This window comes from Gigantopelta aegis, chromosome 10 (genome assembly GCF_016097555.1).
Source record: "Gigantopelta aegis isolate Gae_Host chromosome 10, Gae_host_genome, whole genome shotgun sequence".
In the NCBI taxonomy this organism is placed as follows: Eukaryota; Metazoa; Mollusca; class Gastropoda; order Neomphalida; family Peltospiridae; genus Gigantopelta; species Gigantopelta aegis.
In genome coordinates, this window is record NC_054708.1 from 45,539,658 (window position 1) to 45,562,198 (window position 22,541).

At 37.2% G+C, this 22,541-nt stretch overlaps 1 protein-coding gene across 1 annotated transcript in view; it reads right to left on the bottom strand.

The window, feature by feature from the left end:
* Positions 1-7,532: 7,532 nt before the first annotated feature.
* LOC121384231 (adhesion G protein-coupled receptor A3-like) overlaps positions 7,533-22,541 on the bottom strand; it is a 145,344-nt gene continuing 130,335 nt past the window's right edge. Inside the window, exons 12-17 of the mRNA XM_041514518.1 lie at positions 21,923-22,118; positions 19,131-19,336; positions 16,444-16,562; positions 13,694-13,879; positions 12,606-12,785; positions 7,533-10,345 (exon numbers count right to left, since the gene is read on the bottom strand). Coding sequence (XP_041370452.1) covers positions 7,894-10,345; positions 12,606-12,785; positions 13,694-13,879; positions 16,444-16,562; positions 19,131-19,336; positions 21,923-22,118 — 3,339 coding nt within the window. The 3' untranslated portion in view covers positions 7,533-7,893. The remainder of the gene's footprint in view (positions 10,346-12,605; positions 12,786-13,693; positions 13,880-16,443; positions 16,563-19,130; positions 19,337-21,922; positions 22,119-22,541) is intronic.

A 22,541-nucleotide genomic window follows, 5' to 3' on the forward strand; every position in this document is an offset into this window, starting at 1 on the left:
ACCATAAAAAACAATGCTTGTGTACCTGCTGCTTAGAATTACCATGATGACATGTCTTAAATACAAAAATTTAAAGAAAATTTAAAGTTAGTTTTGCTTAACAACGCCACTAGAGCACATTGATTTACTAATCATTAGCTATTGGATGTCAAAATATTTGGTCATTGCCATTACATATAAATTTGTATTAATATAATACCAAACCAAATTAACACTTGCACCGATTCTAAATATACAACAATATGTTGTAAAATTTGGTGAATTGTGGTTTTCATTTTTATTTGTGGTTTAACAGGAAAATTAGTCTGTAATGAAATATGTAGGTTTACTAGTCAGTATTTACTGTGATGTACCCATGTGCGCCTGTATCTTTGGTCACTGCATCAAGAAAAGACTTGACACATTTCTCACAGTAAACATAAAGCTGCCTTTACAACACACAACTCGTAAAACATATTTTAACTGCAAAATATAAGTATAAGTATATTTAATTTGAAAATTAATACATTAAACTTGTCATTAAATTGTGTCACCCTAATAGTAAAAGCCATTTTGCCTGTGCCAAATTTCTGAAACTATGAGTATTTTTATTGAAGTAATATTAATTAGCAACTATTTGTGACATGACCCATACTTAAAATAACAATTTTAAAATATAAAAGTATATGGGGGTCTCTCTGACAAATCTAAAATTCAAATGCCATACAAGCTGCATGACATCAGATAATCTGGTCTACTGACCCTGAAACCAAGGCCCCTGCTTACAAAATGTTTTGAGTTTAGACTCAAATTTGTAATTAAGTCACACGCATGCATCTGTATGCATTACCAGGAACGGGACGTAGCCCAGTGGTAAAGCACTTGCTTGATGCGCAGTCGGTTTGGGATCGATCCTCGTCTGTGGGCTCATTGGGCTATTTCTCGTTCCAGCCAGTGCACCATGACTGGTATATCAAAAGGCCTTGGTATGTGCTATCCTGTCTGTGGGGTGGTGCATATAAAAGATCCCTTTCTGCATTAGGGAAAATGAAGCGGGTTTCCTCTGATGACTATATGTCAGAATGACCAAATGTTTGACATCCGATAGCCGATGATTAATTAATCAATGTGCTCTTCTGTATGCATTACCATGATGCTTTAGTCTCAAGACTTGAGTTTATTTTGTTTAACGACACTACTAGAGCACATTGATTTATTAATCATCAGCTATTGGATGTCAAACATAATGTAATTTTGACACAGTCATAGAGACGAAACCCACTACATTTTTCCATTAGTAGCAAGAGATATATGCACCATCACAGACAGGATAGCACATACCACGGCATTTGATATACCATTCGTGGTGCACTGGCTGGGATGAGAAATAGCCCAATGAACCCACTGACGGAGATCAATCCCAAACCGACCGCGCATCAAACAAGTGCTTTACCACGGCTACATCCTGCCCCTGGCAATGCATAGGGATGCATGTGTGTGAGTCTACACTCAAACGTTTTGTAAGCAGGGGCTTGATCCTACATCCTGCCCCTGGCAATGCATAGGGATGCATGTGTGCGAGTCTACACTCAAACGTTTTGTAAGCAGGGGCTTGATCCTACATCCTGCCCCTGGCAATGCATAGGGATGCATGTGTGCGAGTCTACACTCAAACGTTTTGTAAGCAGGGGCTTGATCCTACATCCTGCCCCTGGCAATGCATAGGGATGCATGTGTGCGAGTCTACACTCAAACGTTTTGTAAGCAGGGGCTTGATCCTACATCCTGCCCCTGGCAATGCATAGGGATGCATGTGTGCGAGTCTACACTCAAACGTTTTGTAAGCAGGGGCTTGATCCTACATCCTGCCCCTGGCAATGCATAGGGATGCATGTGTGCGAGTCTACACTCAAACGTTTTGTAAGCAGGGGCTTGATCCTACATCCTGCCCCTGGCAATGCATAGGGATGCATGTGTGTGAGTCTACACTCAAACGTTTTGTAAGCAGGGGCTTGATCCTACATCCTGCCCCTGGCAATGCATAGGGATGCATGTGTGTGAGTCTACACTCAAACGTTTTGTAAGCAGGGGCTTGATCCTACAGACTTACAATTTTTAAAAATAAAGTGCTGTACAAAGGAATTGTAAAAGGCCCAAAAGAGCAATGCATTGGTAGCACCTGTTTCTTTAAAACATACTGATATAACAAGACTTCATAATTTCACTTTTAAAATTTAAAAAATTACATACATGTGTACATGTATTTCTATGGTACTGACCTAAAGCATCATTAGATTCCTCATACAGCAATTCAGTAATTTACGTCCACATCAATATGTCACAAGTTTAATCAATAACTTTTTCGGGGGTTTATACATCAATTTGTTTTAAATTACCAGGCATACAGCAAATTGTGATTCCCTATTTTGCAAGTTTCATTAGTTCACCAACAGTATATATATGTACTTTCTAAAATGGGAAAACATTTATAGTATCAAACAGAATAATCATAAATTAATCACATTGTAAAAGTTCACAAAGATCTACATGTAAAGGAATCTGTACAACTTTACAATTGGGAGGGCCGATCGAGGGTGTAAGAGAAGTGAGCTATGTACACTGTACAAAATAAAAAATACTGGCAAAATGTAATATCGACTTGGTTAATGCATTCATCCACAACTGCATGCATGAGGTTTTATTAACTACATGTACGTTATATAACAATGACAATAATACAGACGCCCATTTCTTGCTGAAGAATGTACATGATTTTAAAATGGATGTGCAGTGTCACTAGACTGATGCTATAATACAAAAATAAGTGTGTTATACACGTAACCATGGATACAAAAGTAGAAAAGATAAGAAACCTTTGGACTGACAAACAGGTAATCTATCAATAAAAGTAAGTAGTGTTATTTGATTTTTAGTTCTCAGCCCCAAAAATCGCAGCATAATAAGAAAAAAGGAATAACTGAAAGAAAAAAAAACCTTCCATTTTGTTAGCAATTCAAATAACTCTTGAAACAAACATTACTATCATCTCAATGTGCTTCTAATGACAATATTATTTATCTTGATCTTCCAACTTGGAAACAAGAAAATGAAATTTAAAAAAAACAAAATCTTTTTATTCCATCATATTCTTACGGTATAATTTACAAGTATTCTCTAAGCCACCTACTGACATATGGCAACACTTTCAGGTTTTTAAGTGATATTTTGTAAGTTTCTGCAATTTATAAAATTTAATGGATAATTATTATCATTTTATATAATAATTTTATTACATAAAATGATTTCACCAAATTAAAATAAAATTTGTCAATTGTTTTACAAATTCGCAATTGGCGAATTTGGCAAGTGTCAGAGTTAGCCCTACCTTGGGTTGGAGCTGGTGCTGGGATATGAACTGCCATTGTAAGACTCTTGTGCAACCCTAACCCTAAGACCAATCTCAGTACCCAAGCACCAATATTCAAATTTCAGGATTTAAAAAAAAAAAAATTCATAACTCACTTTCACCTACCATCTTTAAAGCCAATGAATTTACAAACTACTAATTTAAATTAATATAGATATGGAGATTTAACCTATTAACATGCCCCCTTCCTCAAAAAGTTCAGGCACTAAAGTATCCACCCCACCCCCACCCCTTGGGCTCAGCCTCTAGATTTCAGTGGCCCGGGTCCAGGGGTGAAGCAAATGACCATCTTTTAATTACCACTCCAGTGTAGGTATTTTAAGTACTGCTAAATATAGGTAAATCTCTACCAATCAATAAGGTTGCCTGAGCACAGCATGCCCAGTTGTCAAACCTGTCAAGAATAATGACTGCTACATGCTAAACCGTATGTCTAAAGATCTGTTTATTCAGTGACTTTCTGTGATACACCCATACCAGTTCAAGACTACTATACTTTTCAGATCTCCTAAACCTCTAACTTATTTGGTCTTATGCTGGACCAAAACAGGTATGTTACTGGAACCAAAGTATTACAAAAAGGACTTCTACCTGTCTATACAGAAATGTTTGAAGGTTGTACTGAATTTTTACTATTGGTCTCTGTAAAAGTAACATAATGCTTCACAATATCTTTTTGTTGTTGTTGTTGTTGTAACAAAATGGTATAATAAGTATTTTTATTGTGATACTTGTATGATAACCATACTCTCATGCGGTTTTTTCTCTCCACAATGTCACTAAACGGCTAAGAAAAAACAAAAGAAACCCAAGTAAAATGAGTTATGCAGTTAGTTTTTCATTTAAGAAAAAATCTTTGGTGAACAGGAAAATAAAATAAAACAAAAAAGTAACTTTTAAAATCTTTGGATAAATAGGCAAGGGCCTCAGATAACTTTGGTTGGTTAAATGCATTTTAAACTGATTATAATTTTAAAAAATAAAGAATAAATTTAAAAATGAGTATACTGACATCTTCAATCTATGTGAAATATGTTGAAAATTAGTTAATATCTAGTATGTTGGAAATTACTGAATATCTAGTATGTTGGAAATTACTGAATATCTAGTATGTTGAAAATTACTCAATTTCTAGTATGTTTGAAATTATTCAATATCTAGTATATTGGGCATTACTAAATGTCTACTATGTTGGGAACTTAATGTTTAGTATGTTGGGCATTACTGAATATCTAGTACTTTGGGAATTACTGAATATCTAGTATGTTGGGCATTACTGAATATATCTAGTACTTCAGGAATTACTGAATATCTAGTACTTTGGGAATTACTGAATATCTAGTATGTTGGGCATTACTGAATATCTAGTACTTTAGAAATTACTGAATATCTAGTATGTTGGGCATTATACTGATAATCTAGTACTTTAAGAATTACTGAATATCTAGTATGTTGGGAATTACTGAATATCTAGTACTTCAGGAATTACTGAATACCTAGTATGTTAATGAATTACTGAATACCTAGTACGTTAACAAATTACTGAATATCTAGTATGTTGGAAATTTCTGAATGTCTAACTTACATGTACATGTATGTTGGAAATTTCTGATTCTAAATATCTAGATTCTAATATGTTGGAAATTACTCAATATCTAGTATGTTGAGAATTACTCAATATCTAGTATGTTGGAAATTACTCAATATCTAGTACGTCGGGCTTGTTACATGTAAATGATTTGCTACTATTCATAAATTTTTGAAGTTCCATTCACATAATGTACATGTATTTGAACAAATAAACAAGACAAGCTGAGTGTTGAATAACATCTTTGATCATCATGATTTTCATGTAATTGTAACTATGTATACATGTGGAAATAAAAACATACTGAGGTATTTCAATAAACAAAAAACTCATGTCTGACAATCATTATTGCTATGGTCACACTAAATGCCATTTAATATCTGTGAGACGGGTAGTGTATTTAATGTCATGGGCAAGGTCATATTTGCAAATTGGAGGTCATTCAACCATCCCAGCATGAACCTATGTTCCTTGTTCAATCCCTCAAAAATCAATAATGAGAATATAAATTTTGCACTGTTAAAAAATAAGTACCGGTAAGAAAAAATTAGTTTCAACCAGTGCTCCATCACAGTTCAACCAAGTTGTATCAAAGTCTGTGGTCTTTATACTGCCCTGCACTTCTAGTCATCATATTTGGTGGTGACTGTTTCACTAATACCAAGACCAAACATCATAATTAGTAAAAAAAAAAAACATAATAATAATAAAAACCCAAAAAACATAATAATAATTAAAAACAAGTTATTACTAAAAAAAAAAATTATTATTAATAAAACCCCCCACCCAAAAACCCTTTTAAAATACACTCACTACACACAAGACAGTACATACCTGTGATGTAAGTAACCAAGCAGAGTTTGGAATAAAAACAAATGTATACCAGTAAGTCCTGCAACCCATCCCATCTCACCTAGGCTGTACTATCAGACTAAATGTACCTGCTGCTTCTTAAGATTTTTTAGGTTGCAATTATAGAAACGCTTGAAAGTTAACTGTCGGAGAGTCTGAAAATTATGTTCCGATGTCTGTGAAGGTTTCATGTTAGAGAGATGAACAAGCATGCTTTTGACCTTGAAAAACTGTATAACTTAATGTTTTGTACACAATATAATAATAATAATGTAATAATGTGAACAATAATGTCAGCTGTAACACACTCTGATATACAGTATGTACAATCTACATGACTATGACACTTGTACATGCACGAAAATCAACAGAGCACCATCAAATCATTTCTTTACATTCTAGCAGTGCTGGACACAAGCTATTAGTATCTGATCATACATACATACATGTAGGCTTAAACAAGTGTGATCATACTTAAAGGGATATATATATATATATATATATATATATATATACCCTAGTTTTTAAACACTAAGGCATATGTTTTACTATCAAAGCTGTTTTTGATAATTGAAAATCATACTTTACTTGGATGTTATTGTTTAGATTATCCATTTCCATACATTCGAAATGTTTTTGGTCATCCTGGTGTTTTTAATATCACAAAATGCATTTCTCATATTTTTTTAAATGCACATGCGTCTGAGATGTAACAGTTTATATGGAGTCGAGTTTTAGTCTATTTTTTGAAGGTATTTCACCATTTCAAAGTCACAGACTCATGTTTCACTCAATTGTAACTTTAACCAAATGTGTTACAGGTTTGTAGATTAACTAAACTTGGTGTTAATTTTCACGGGTTGAAACCAGAATCTGTCCCTTTAAGATGGATTACATGTAAAATGTTTTGGGTTTTTTAAAGCAAAATTATATGGTAAACATGGTGTACAATATGCATAATATTTTACTACATGTACCAGGGGCCTTAAAGATTCACTAAGCTCTCACTATTTTTCGATCTCGCCATGCTATACAGAAGTTGCAAAAACCATCCGATGTTGCACAAGAGAGCCCAAGAGAATTTTGTGAATTAGGCCCTTGGATACATGACGTTATTTGGAATTATTATTATATAAACAGATAGTGTTTTATTTTAAGTTAAATTTTGTTTCAATTTTTTTTTTCCAGTTAATATTCAGAAAACTGATAAATATTTGTGGGAGTCAAGTGACTCAGAGTTCAATTCAATAACAGAAAGTCAACATTACAAAATTAAGAAGTCATTATTGCATGACTGTGGATTAGTTTTTATGTATTCGTAGCAGGTTCATGTTATGACTGATAAATAAATACAGCAAAACCAAAGAACAAGGAATCCCCAAAGACTTCATTGAGACTGATCAACACTAGTCTTGTGCCCAACACTGCAATAAAACAGATGCAATCCTACTGCAATATGCCAGTCCAATATTGTAACAAATCCAAATTTTTAAAAAGAAATATGTAAAAAATATTCTGCTGAGATAAATGACGTTCATGATACTAACATTAGTGAAAAAAGACATTTAAAAAGATAAAATTTACAAAAATATATGACTTTAATGATTATTTATACCACAGTTAAATAATCACTTATTTAAAAAGATAAAAACGTATAAAAAAATCCCTCATATTATTCTAACAAAAATAGGCTATAAACACCATGTTGTATAAATAATAAAGCGAAAATTTCTGAACACACTATAAAGTAATTTTTAAAGTATAATCACATTACCTGTATTCAGTTTAATGTAAAAAATTTTTACTGAACTGAAATTGTCAAATAATGAATAAGCAAATAATCTTATTCTGCTTTTTGAAACTGCCCAACATTAAAAAAATATTTTCAAGTAACAAAAAATGACTGTTATAAATAAAATGAAAACCCGACTCTACAATAATCAACTGGCATACAGTTATTTGGTTATCACGATATATATCAATAGATATAGTGTGTTTATCACCGATATATATATTAAGATACACGACACACACGATGCACCTTGAGCTATACACTGGTTTCCTTTTTGAACAGGTCTTCGGGTTCATTATTTTGTGGCACCCACACATTAACAACACTCTCGGAATCGTCATCCGTCGTCGAGTCGGAATCTTCCACCATATTGCAAAACCCAGTCTGAGTTAACCGGTCGTACTCACTCATTGACCGCGGTAGCCAGAATGCCTTCTTGGCCAGTTCGTCACTCTCACTGGCTTGAGTGATCAGTTTAGAAAGCACCTTTTGCTGGTAGTTGTGGTTCACGTAGGCGTATGCCACTTTCGCTGGCCGGTCTTTGTACTGTTCCTCCCAGCCGAGTGACCTCTGTTTCTGCATGCCGCGGTTCCTAGCGTATTTGTCATGTGGCCGGGGTCTCTTCCTGTGGGTCGGGTCTGAGTGGTGGTCCGAGTCGTTCACAGGCTGCCGCTTCTCAAACCGCACCTGACCGTCCGACTCGGGACCCATGAACCTGCTGTCGTGTATCTGACCGTCCGACATGATGGGACTTCTCGACCCATCGTGTCCGAATCGGACGATATTTTCGGGACGAGAATTATTCCGTCTGTGGCCGCGCTGTCGGCTACTGTCCGAGCTGTACTCACCCGACATCGGCCGAGTCCTGTGGGGGCTGCGGGAGCCCCTAGAACTGTGCGAGCCCCGACTTCCCGGACTGTGAACACGGTCCCCCGAATGGGGTCGGTACCGTTTCGGACTCTGCATACGATTGTAACACATCCCTGAATTGTCAAATGAGGCCGGCTGGTAGCTTATTCCCGACAGGTCGAACGGTGCGGGCTGGTAACTGATGCCTGAGCTGTCGTATGGCACAGGTTGCTGGTAACCGTACCCGTGGCTGTTGAAGAAAGCCGGCTGGTAGCTCATTCCCGAATTGTCGAACGCCATCGGGGGACGCATCAACACTTGTCCCTTTGCTGCCATGTGACTAGGTAGCCCGACTGGTATGTGAATCTGCCGCACACTTGGGGGCGGGTCGCGCACACAGTGGTCACTCACCTGACTCTGTCCGTCCATGTCCCCCCTCACGCGGGGCACGGACCCTCCGTCGTGGACGACCACCTCGTTGTTAGGACTAGACTGCTTACACCCGCCGTTCTGCGTGGGGCGGGGCAGCGTGTTGTTGCGCGGGTTCACGGGTTTGAAAGCACTAGGATGAATCCCCGTCCCCAGGGAGCAGGCGCTCGGGGACCGGTTGTGCTGAGGTAGATGGGAACCTGCAGGAGAACCCGAACCGAGGTGGTGCGAGCTCGCTACGCCCGCCGGTTCGGGAGTCTTGGCACCACCTACTGGCGTCATTTGGTTCCGGTCCATGGGGGGCCCATTGAAAACCGGGCCACTAGTCTGTTGTGTATTTGAAGGCATGTTGTTTGCATTTTGAATCCTCTGCGACTGACTGGTCCCCGAGGAGACGTGCGGTTCACCTCCACCGTGGTGGGGGTCTTTCGTCTGAATCTGAATCTCTATACTCAGGTGGGTGTTGGCCTCGCTGCTTGTGCCATGACTCATATGCTGGTTGAAGTCGGAGGCCGACAGGTTGTCGGTCAGACTGCTGTTTATATCTCGGTTCACGTCTTTGTTCATTATCTTCGATTGATTGTGTCGGTTCTTGTCCCAGAACCGCTTGGCAGCACCGTTTTGCTTCTGGTTGTAGAAGTTGGGAAAACTGGCGTCCTGAATGCTACTCACGATGGATCCTTCCTTCGACGAGTTCGGCACAGGGATGAGGTTGAGATTCGACTGTTTGCTGGGCGTGTTCTTCATGTTGTAAGCTTTGGTGATGTTGGACGACTTCTGCGAGTAAGTCGACACGTCCATGTTGCTGTTGCTCTTGACAACGTTGCCGTTGGCAACAGGCGTGATTGTTGTTGGGGGATCGGACGTGGTGACAGGAAACGTGTACACAGGCGGCGGCCCACACCCGAAGAACCGCTTCCAGCTCAGACGGGAATCCTTCCTCGTGAGACAGAAGAAACACAACATGAAAATACCCAACATCGCACTCATCACCCCATACAGGTAACTGAAAATCAACTCCTGGTATGGGATTATTGATTTAAACGGCTTGGCCACTGCGAACGCACCACAGACCCATGCCACGATGTACAGAAATAGTGTCGCTACCAACGCGCGCAGCTGTGTTATTGGACGGCGCTCCTGATCGAGGATGCTGCGAGTGGATTCATTATCGTCATCATCATCGTCGTCATTGTCGTCGTTGTTGAGTCGCGTCAGTGACTGCGTCTCGAGGTTGGTGTCCGGCTGGTTGGGGACAAGTTCTATCTCGTTCACGTGCATCTCCTCGGTCTCGTCGGTCTCGTTCAGTGTGCTGGATGCCCCGCGAATCACGCATGAGATTCTCAGGAAGAAGATCAGGTTGAGAACAACCAGCAGTGTCACTGGTCCGTAGAACGCACCCAGACTCGGTTCCCAGTCCAGGAAACAACTGAAGAAACAAGAAAGATTTAAAAGGTTAATTTCATGATAAAGTTTAAAAGTTAACTTCATGATAAAGTTTAAAAGTTAACTTCATGATAAAGTTTAAAGGTTAACTTCATGATAAAGTTTAAAAGTTAACTTTATGATAAAATTTTAAAGTTAACTTCATGACTAAGTTTAAAGGTTCACTTAATAATAAAGCAGAAGTAAAACCAGATAAAAACATGTTTTGTTAAGTTCTAGTCAAATATCAAGTGATCACATTATATTTAAATTTTTCATTTTCAATAAAAGCTATTTCAATTTTATAAAAAATTAATGAAAATCCTGCATTAAAACTGGTTTTTAGCTCAAAGAAAAAAGGACCCAGAGTTAACTCTGGATCAGTGACATAATTTGTCTGATTTTCCCCATCTGCTGTGTAAAGAAGTGTTTTATTTAACGCTGCACTCAACACATTTTATTTACGGTTATATGGCGTCAGACATATGGTTACGGATCACATAGATTTTGTCGCCACTACATGGGCTACTCTTCCGATTGGCAGCAAGGGATCTTTTATTTGCACTTCCCACAGGCAGGATAGCACAAACCATGGCCTTTGTTGAACCAGTTATGGATCACTTGTCGGTGCAAGTGGTTTACACCTACCCATTGAGCCTTGCGGAGCACTCACTCAGGGTTTGGAGTCGGTATCTGGATTAAAAATCCCATGCCTCGACTGGGATCCGAACCCAGTACCTACCAGCCTGTAGACCGATGGCCTGCCACGACGCCACCGAGGCCGGTCCATCTGCTGTGTAATGTATATCACTGAAAACAATATAGAATAAGGCGTCCTTGTTTTTTGATAAAGTTTGGAACGTTTGTCATAGGTAGTTAGACACTTTGCAGTACTTATGTGATAGCAAAAGTAAAAATACTTTTTTTTTTAAACTTGTTATTGGAAATACAAAGTATATAGTAAAATAAGTTTAAACCGTATAGGGGCCATTAAAATATTACGTAACGCTCGAGGGCATGGGTGGGTGTAGGTCCAAATGTTATGTGGCATTACAGAGAGTGGGTGGATATATCTAACAGCGTTACGTAACACTTTTTTTTTCACAAACACTCTGTCAGGGCAACAACGTTTAACGAAGGCCTAGTTAGTTATAGATAGACATATACACACAATAAGGATTATAAATCAAGTTAAAATCCGTAAGCCTGTCTGTACTTTCCTAAATTGCAAAACATTATGTTAAAATTACATTACACCCATTGTATGACTTGTTTGTGAATGGCAGGGGGGTTCCAAACGTTATATAATATTTTGGGGTGGGGGTGTATGGTCCAGCATTACGGAGTGTTACGGGGGAAGGAGGGTGTCTAATTTTAACCAAAATAGTGTTGTGTATTATTTGAATGGCCCCATAGCATATAGTTCATAATTGTTTTATCAAGTTAACCTTTGACACTACTAGAGCAGATTCATTAATTCATCATCGAGTACTGGATATCAAACATCTGACAATTCCAACACACAGAAACCCGCTACATTTTTCCACTAGCAGCACGGGATCTTTTATACACACTTTCCCATAGACAGGACAGCACAAACCAATGCAACAAAGATTCCACGACCATCTTGTCAACAGCCAAAAGAGACCATTGAAAAATGTCACCTGTATAGCTTTGCTGTGACCAAGTGCACATGGTATTAAGTCTGTCGGTAGATATTCTTTTCATTTTGATGCTTTAAAACATGTGTATTAAAACAGAAGAGAAAGAGACGAAATTAAAACTGAAACAAATCAAAATACTAATCAGTTTTCCACATAATAAAGTCTTTTATCCCTTTCATTCAGAAATGTTTTTCTAAACCAAAAGATCTGATTACATAAGTATTTTCATTTATGAAATTTAAAAGATAAGCCTTTACTTTACAGTTTTTAAAATGTGTATCACATATTAGAATTACTTATTTGATAGTTAAATATTTAGGTTTAAAATTAACTGAAAAAATACAATTCTAAAATTGGAAGGAAGGAAAACTCTGTTAACATGTCCATATCTACTGAATGTTCAGGCACGTCTATCCTAACCACAAGTTCTGATTTGCACCAGATTTCCTGTCCAGGACAAAATTCTAAAATTACAGGTACTTTCATCATTATTCCTTTTAACCAGCAAAGACTGCAGAAAAGGACAACAAATTAGTAATGGTACTACAGATTTGACCGTAACAAAAAGCAGATGCTACTCTGGTATTCATGACAACTTACTACTCCATCCCTGAGTAATGGTTCATGTTGACTGCCGCGGTGATGCCGCAGATGATGATGGGCACACCCCAGCCCAGGAAATAAAAGCGTAGAATTGGTTTCGGAGGTAGAGGCATCTGTACGGGCTCCGGCGGAGGTGAGGGCGGTCTCTCGGCCTTCATGAACTTCTTAAACATATTGCTGAAATCAAACGCAGAACAACTCAATTATGTGTACGTATCTACAAAGGTAATTTGTGAACGTCTTAAACATACACGTACTGCTACAATCAAACACAGGTCAGGTCAGGTGATAGGTTTTAACTTGGACATTCAGAACAAGCTGTTGTAGCACACGCCTGTCATGGGCGCAGGTGTCCACTTTCGCCGGCTCCTCCATCCAAACACAAAAATGTTAACATTATTTGTACAGGTGAATATTCATAGACAATATACTTGATATTTAATGATAATTTGTCCACATCTTAAGCATCATGCTACAATCAAACACCAAACAGTTATTTATATGCTTGAATATTCACAGATAATGCAGTACGTTTAGCGTAATTTTTAAATGTGTGCAGGTGTTAACAGTCATTCCTTTCTTTTTCTTTCAAAGAAGCAAACACTTAAACTGTATTTAATACATAATATGAAATAATATGGTGCTAGAGCAGACAAGGAATTTTGGTGGTCAAATCTCCTACTGCCTCAAGCAAATTTTAATTTTTTAATGTATTTTCTATGGAGTCTGACTCCCTTAAAAATGTAACTGGTTACTGTTTAGACCCCCCCCCCCCCCCCCCCCCCCCCCCCCCCCGAAGAGATTTCCTGCACATTTGTATGTAATGCGAGTGACATTAAAACAAACCTTGTTTACCCAATAATACACACTTGGTAATCAAATCGGCTCAGTATGGGCTCAACCTCTTTTAGCCCTGCTTAAATTGAGCTGGTTTGGATGCTTTATGCACAGGGACAAAATCTAAATTTCAAAATCTTGCGTATTAAGGCTGTGTATTTGGATTTTCAATTTAGCTTTTTAGCTATTTAATAATTGAAATTCCACTTTTCATTTGCATTTGACTGACTGTGTTAAGTCGTACTCACTTGGCAGTGATGGTGATCCAGAAGATGGCACACAGGGTCAGGTAATGGATGCAGATACCGGCGATCTGACACACAAGTTCAAGGTCAGTCCGGTTGATGCCCATCGTGAAGGCGACGATCAGCAGCAGAACGCTGATACAGATGTTGATCACAGAGTGCTTCATCTTCTTAGGGATGAAAATCAGTCTGAAGTGAAGAAAAACAACTCATTCATTGGTAACTGTGATAAAAGTAAGTACTATGTACCCGAGTAAATGACACTGTAAAATAAAGATTTCCAGAGTTTATCTTCTTTTCACTTCAATAAAAGAAATGCGTCCTGACTATGGGAAAGTGAAATTAACAGATCCATTGTTTAAAAAAAAGTTAAAGTTTGTTTTGTTTAACAACACCACTAGAGCACACTGATTTATTAAACATCAGCTGTTGGATGTCAAACATTTGGTACTTTTGACATATAGTCTTAGAGAGGAAACCCGCTACATTTTTTATTAGTAGCAAGGGATCTTTATATGCACTGTCCGACAAACAGGGTAGTACATATCACGGCCTTTGATATACCTGTCATGGCGCACTGGCTGGAACAAGAAATAGTCCGATGGCAGATCCCTTGTGTGCGAACTGAAACATCTAGCAAATTTCCTCTGAAGACTGTGTGTAATATTTATCAAATCAAATATTGGATGACCAACAGCCAACGATGAATAAATCAATATTCTCTGGTCATGTAATTAAAAAAACCAACAACTGAATTTTAAAAGTGATGCTGTACCTGGATTTTTTTTTACATTTGGATCAAAAGCAACATTCAAAATATACATAACAAATCAAAATAAGTTTTTTTTTTTTTTATTGTTTACATAAAGAAAATACTAACTCCCAAACATTCAATTTAATTTTAAACTTCTTTCACTTTTTTCATGCCTTTTTCAACTGTACACTGTACACTGTACACTGTACAGTGTATTTGAACATACAGATCTGAAATCGTATCTCTCTCAAGACATTCAGTCAAGTATCAAAAAAAAAAAAAAAATCAGCAAAGCACTACTGATATGAGAGAAGGAATACAGACATAAGCCACTAAACTAAGTGAAGATAACACGTAAACACTGATATAGATAACTCGTAAACACTGATATAGATAACTCATAAACACTGATATAACTACTCTTAATAGTGGTTATCACTACTCAGAGCCTCGTATGTTGGCCAACTTCACTTTGTGACAATATTCAGCGTATTTGATTAAAAACTTGAAACAGTCACTATCTATCGTCTGATTTGAACTGACTGCACTTGAATAATCCTGTCTACAAAAACCTGTCCATCTACTTTGATCTGAGGAGTTCAAAGTATCATCAAGCATGCACTGATCTTGTTTTTGTGATGAGAATCTGAGAATCCAATGTTTTGGTAATATTCCCATCAATGACATTCATGTAAATTAGTTAGATTCCCATATGATAACATAATCATAAAAGAGAAGGGGGAAAAAGCATCAAATATGCATGTTCATCTATCTAAATATAATTTCCATATTCAGATATTATTAACATCAAATTCTGAAATTTTTATGCACTTGGCACATAAAAAGAAAGAAAATTAAGATTCCCGTGTATTCTGGTGATATAGAGTTGCAGAATATCAAATGAATTCTAGCAGAAAAAAGAAAAAAAGAGAGACACGAATGAAGGCCATAACACAAAAGATTCTGTTTCTGTTACTATTAGTCTAGAGTAGACTGAACTCAAATAAAAATGTCATGTCTGAAATGATTCTGTTACTATTAGAGTAGTGAAGACTGAACTTAAATAAAAATGTCATGACTGAAATGATTCTGTTACTATTAGAGTAGTGATGTCTGAACTTAAATAAAAATGTCATGACTGAAACGATTCTGTTACTATTAGAGTAGTGATGTCTGAACTTAAATAATATATGCCATGACAAACAATTCTGTTACTATTAGAGTAGTGAAGACTGAACTCAAATAAAAATGACATGACTGAAACAATTCTGTTACTATTAGAGTAGTGAAGACTGAACTTAAATAATACATGCCATGACTGAAACAATTCTGTTACTATTAGAGTAGTGAAGACTGAACTTAAATAAAAATGTCATGACTGAAATGATTCTGTTACTATTAGAGTAGTGATGTCTGAACTTAAATAAAAATGTCATGACTGAAACGATTCTGTTACTATTAGAGTAGTGATGTCTGAACTTAAATAAAAATGTCATGACTGAAATGATTCTGTTACTATTAGAGTAGTGAAGACTGAACTTAAATAAAAATGTCTTGACTGAAATGATTCTGTTACTATTAGAGTAGTGATGTCTGAACTTAAATAATACATGCCATGACTGAAACGATTCTGTTACTATTAGAGTAGTGAAGACTGAACTTAAATAAAAATGTCATGACTGAAATGATTCTGTTACTATTAGAGTAGTGAAGACTGAACTTAAATAAAAATGTCATGACTGAACTTAAATAATACATGCCATGACTGAAATGATTCTGTTACTATTAGAGTAGTGAAGACTGAACTTAAATAAAAATGTCATGACTGAACTTATATAATACATATCATGACTGAAATGATTCTGTTACTATTAGAGTAGTGATGTCTGAACTTAAATAATACATATCATGACTGAAGTGATTCTGTTACTATTAGAGTAGTGATGACTGAACTTAAATAATACCATGACTGAAATGATTCTGTGACTATTAGACGCACCTGAAGCAAGTGATGTAGGTGATGATAACGGCCATCATACACAGCATGCAGATGCAGCTTCCAATGTAGATGACAGGCTCCATCATGAACGAGTGGCGGTTTACTGCTACTGTGTGGTCCTGCAACAAAACACCAGTCATTTTCAATGTATAATCAATGTGCAAGAAAACTCGGACCATTTTCTCTTTTAATCTGACCTCTTGAACCAAGTATATTACTCCATCCCCAATTTAGATCAGTCAGTAGCTCGCTCGCTTGAGGTGCTTGGGCCATAGGATCAGATTTCCTCGGTGGATCCCATATGGTTATTTCCTATCCCAACCAGTGCCCTACGATTGGTATATCAAAGGTCATGGTATGTGCTGTCTTGTCTGTGAAAAATTGTATATAAAACATCCCTTGCTGCCAAAGACAAAAATATAGTGGGTTTTCTCTGAAAACTACCGGTATGTGCCAGAATTAAAAAATGTTTAACATCCAATAGCTGATGATTAATTAATTAATGTCCTCCAGTGGTGTTATTGAGCAAAACAAACTATATCTACCTCACCCCAACCCCCATTTATCCCAACAGCTAATCAAGTAACTATAATCTTTCATTGTGACTAGCTTTTTCTCCTTCATTCTAATGGCTATTTTGGAGTTTGATTTGTTTAACGACACCACTAGAGCACGCTGATTTACTAATTATCGGTTTCTGGTTGTCAAACATTTGGTTATTGTGACACTCACATGTAGTCAATAGAAACACACTACATTTTCTCTTTTTTCCCCATTAGCAGCCACTGATCATTTATAGGTACTTTTTCCCACAAACAGGACAGCACATACCACAGCCTTTGATATACCAGTTGTGGAGGAGGAGGAGGAAATGTTTTATTTAACAACAATCTCAATACATTTTATTTACGGTTATATGGTGTCAGACATGTGGTTAAGGGCCACACAGATATATAGAGAGGAAACCCGCTGTCACCACTTCATGGGCCACTCTTTTCGATTAGCAGCAAGGGATCTTTTATATGCACCATCCCACAGACAGGATAGTACATACCACGGCCTTTGTTACACCAGTTGTGGAGCACTGGCTGGAACAAGAAATAGTCCACCGATGGGGATGGATCCCAGACAGACCACACATCAAGTGAACGCTTTACCACTGGCACTAAATGAGGTGTGATGGTTTGTTTGTATGCTAGACCAATCTGAGACATAGATTACATAATGTAAGCACTCGCCTCCAATTGATGCACTTTGAACAAGAACAGTAATGTGTTATGATCATTAAACAAAATGTGAAAATATTCACATTCAGGGTAAATCGATAGTGAATTGGTTGAATTAAGTGTTGCATGTAGTAGCTTAATTAAGATATATGTTACCACTGACATTTACAGAATTTGATTTGGAGGTTACGCTTTACATACAAGCCCATGTTTCTTTAAATTTTAATTATATTACAAGGGACATGTACACGTCATATGAAATGGTAGTGAATTCAACATCCTATTTATTTAACAACTGAACATTATATTTTTGACGTTCATGAGATGATAAACCCCAAAAAACTGTTTTAAACACTGTATGAATGGCATAGCACGTTAGCAGTAACCAAATTGAACTCTATTCCATAATGATTTAACAACTGTACTACTACACAAATAAGGGAATTCCCTTAGAAAGTTACATTTGTTTTTTTCCGTCAAATCTCCGATTCATGATAATGATTGACGTACGGTTTAATACATTTTAATTTTCTGAATCAAATGTGGATAAAAAGTTATCAAATTTAAAATAACTGAACATCAAAACAGTTTCTTTCAAAAATATCAAATGAAAATTAATTAAGAATTGAACAATCTATATACTTAAATAGACCATTTGTTGTAAAGCGGCTAGAGTAAGAATTTTGAACTAATTAACATAAGGGAGAGCATCAAATTATTTAGAAGATTAATTTGATCAATTACTACAGTATATTAAAATTGCAGTTGTCAAAAGTTGAATTAGTGAAAAATTAATGTGAAGTCTGACTTTAAAGGATAAAGTGGTTTCAGTGTTACTGTGTGTGTGGATTTCAGAGGAAGTTTGTGATTGTGTGATATTATTCTCGGAAAGGACAGGTAGCGTAATTGTGCACGTAGGCGTACGTGTTTTTGTCAAATGTGACAGAGCTGCACCCATGTCTCTCTTTTGATTTGTTGAGCATTCTCTGCTATAACTTCTAATATTAAGTTTCCTTTTTGTGGCCTGTCATATACATTGTGTGTCTCAGTTCAAAACCGGAGTAGTTTAAAGCCTGAATTGTCACTGTCACTCACAGAGGAGATGATATTGGGATAAAAATAGAAATAGTGGAATCCTCGGGGATTCCATTGTTGATGTAATTGATAAAAAGTAGTTCCGGTAATAACATTCTGTTTTTATTTGTTTACCGAAAAAGTGCCGTTTTCACGTCCATGGAAGAATGAACGCTGGTTTTTTAGATCACGTGATAGCATTTTAACCAATCAAGATGCCTATTACAAAACAGTAATTATAAAATGGAATTATTACTCAATAATCATGTTATAAGCAATACAGCCTATGTACATCATGAAAATACATAATTTCCAAGAAGAATCTATCACTTTGATGAGAACAAAGTGATTTTAAATTGATGAGTATAACAAAATAATTTTTCTTACCTGCAGAATTGCGAAGTTGGAAAGATGATAGCAGTGGACTGTACTAATGTTCTTCTCCTGAGACACGATCTCACAACCTTCAGTACACCAGTCGCCCAGCCCGCCATTAGCATTGAAGTCCCAGAATGCAGCAGTGAGGCGAGCTTCAGGATCGGGTACGTGGAATTTGATGATTAATGGCTCGGACAAATTTACAACAGGATGCCCTGATAAACAGATCAACAACAGTAATATAAAGATACAAAACTATATATATTCCATCACATTAATATGATAATGATTTGTTATTTATTAGAAATCAGTGGTATGGAAATTTGTGAGGCCAAATATGACAATTATCAAAATTGAAATTACATATAAAATTATTTGTTTCAAACTTACATAAAAGTGAACATTGTAGTTTTTCTCGAAGTCCAGTCAACAAAGGCATTTCTGTTACATAGGTGCAAATAGTGCATGTATTCATACACATATGTACACACACACACGCGCACACACACACCCACACACAGACATACAATTTTTATACTGCAATCCCTTTTTACTAATAACGTGCAATTGCAGTGTTCGACAATGTTTGAGAAAGTCACTAACCCTCACAGAAGCTTTGGCTAGTGCTCTTGGTACTGTAGTAATACAGTTGATAGTTTCCACTAGCCCAGGCCAAAAATCCACTAGCCAGGACCAAGAGCTAGTGGATTTGTCGAACCTAGTGCAGGGCGCACAGTAAGTCAATACTTTTCTTAATGTGCAGGGCAAGTTCCTTCCCTCTATTTAGCAAATTTAAAATGGCAGGCAAATTGTTTATGTTGTTGTTTGTTGGAAGATTTATTTTGCTAATAATGACACAAGTACTTCAATCGGGATTTACAGGGGACAATATTTCGAAATCTGATGGAACCGGAAGTCGGTTCACGTGGTTTTTACCTAGGTAACCAATTGTTCGGTTACGTGAATTATATTTGCATAATCCATGGGTTACCTGATCGGTTACCTCAAAATTACGTTAAAATTATATTTTAAATACATAGTTTTTAGCTGAAACATAAAGTTAAAACAAATACAAAAGAAAACATTTTACAAAAAAAAATGTCTTTAATGCTTGCTAAAGTTAACAATATTATAAAAGAACTGAATATCAGCCCCAGTACTGAAACAAAATACAGGGGCGTGCCCGAGCGGGGATATTCGGGGGACCTCCCTTGTGAAAAGTTTGAAAATCAGGACGTCTGTAGATGCAATCTGAGCCTTTTCAGAGGCTTTTTGTTTTTTGTAATCTTTTTTTCGAGTCAATTTTAAGAGGATATTTAATAGAACAATTACAGACAGCCTCGACCTATTCCTGGATTTTGTTTTTGCATTACGCACATGCGTACTGTGCGTAATGCCTTTGAAATATATACATAATCATTTGGAGGGATTCCTTTTTGTGTTTTGCAGTGGCTATGCTACTTTCACTTTATCGATGGTGCTTCTATACTACAGTGATGTTCCAAATGTTTTTTTTTTTAAAGCTTATTATGCAATGTTAGTATTTTTCAATTTTTGTGACACTTTTGGATTCCTGTTTACGTTAAAACTGTTTTTAACATATGTAAAATTATAGGCAATCCAATATTATGTCTACATATATTCCTTTAGAGATAAAATAGCAGCAGATAATTTAGCCGTCCCCAGCGGTCTGAGCACATTTCTTTAAAACTTTAAAACTGTTGAAATATAACGTTGTTTATTGGTTTGCTGCGCATCAAGTATCTAAAATTCAGCCTAAAACATTTGTCGAAATACTAGTAGTATGTCTGCATGAAAAAAATGTCCTGTAATTGTGAAGTTTGCAAGTTTTAATTTCTGAACGTTTACAGGTCATGATGTAACCAGTTTGCGGTTCGCGTAAATTTAATTTTGCGTAACTAACACGTGAACAGAAAGGCGGTACGCATGAAATATTGTGCCCTGGATTTAGTGAGTACGGTAGGTTATACATTTTTGGTTTGTGTGTCCATTTGTTGCACTATTTCAGTTGAGAAATGGTTGAAACATGGTGCCACAAGTTTTGAATACCAGTTATATATATAGGGTATGTAAAAATATCCAGATGTAGAAAGAACCATACTTTTTACATCCCTCCAGACTATGTCAAACCCTGACAACTACAGGGGCGTAGGCTGGGGGGGTTTGGATGAACCCCCCCCACCCCACCCACCCCACCCCCACCCCCCGCTGAAGCAAATGGTCCGCTTTCAGAACTAAAACATACAGGTTTATACATATGGAGTTTCTGGTGGTGCAAAAACAAAATAGAAAAGGTCCACTTGGTTCATATTCGAACACTCCCAGGTCCAGCTCACGCTACGCCCCTGAACTGGCTATCTACTACTTTAAAAAATAGTAGAATAAATGTATAACTTAAAAGTTGACAAATAATTCACAATGGATAAAAAAGTTTCTTTTGTTTAATGACACCACTAGAGCACATTGATTAATCATCAGCTATTGGATGTCAAACATATGGTAATTCTGACACCTGCTACATTTTTTCATTAGTAGCAAGGGATCTTTTATATACACATTCCCAAAGACCAGAAAGCACATACCACAGCCTTTAATTTGACCAGTTGTGATGCACTGGTTGATGAAAAAAAAAAAAAAAAAAAAAAATCTACCGAGGTGGTTCGATCCTGCGAAGCAAGCACCTCAGTCGAGCATTCAACTGACCGAGCTAAATCCCACCCCCACCACGGATAAAAGCTGAATTCCTGTTGTTATAAAAACCGTTTTGCCGCTGTGCGTACCGACAGACACCGTGACGACGTTGGACACGACCGTCCAGTTCCTGGAGCCGAGCCCGGGGTCGCGGTGCACCGTGGTGGTGCTGGGGAACAGGGAGCCATTCCGGAACACCGTCACCTGGATCCGCGTCTCATTGCCGGCACACTCACTGCAGTTTGTCAGCAGCGAGTCGGGGATAGCCACAGACACACGCACATCCTGAAAAACACAAAACAAACAGGCATACTGAGAGAATAGCTAAAAACAAGACATGTCCCCTTATTGCCCCAGGGGCTGTAACTCTGTCAATAATGGCCCAATACATGTCCCCTTACTGGGCCCCAAAACATTTTCATATTTCCTAAGTTCAGGGGCTGTAACTCTGTCCAAAATGGCCCAATACATGTCCCCTTAATTACTGGCCTCAACACATTTTCATATTTCCTAAGTTCAGGGGCTGTAACTCTGTCCAAAATGGCCCAATACATGTCCCCTTAATTACTGGCCTCAACACATTTTCATATTTCCTAAGTTCAGGGGCCAATCCTCATGAAAGTCAAACTTGATCTGTAATTCTATACGATAAAGCTATACACAAAATTTCAGCTCAATATTTTGAGACACTGCGAAAAAGGGTCTGAA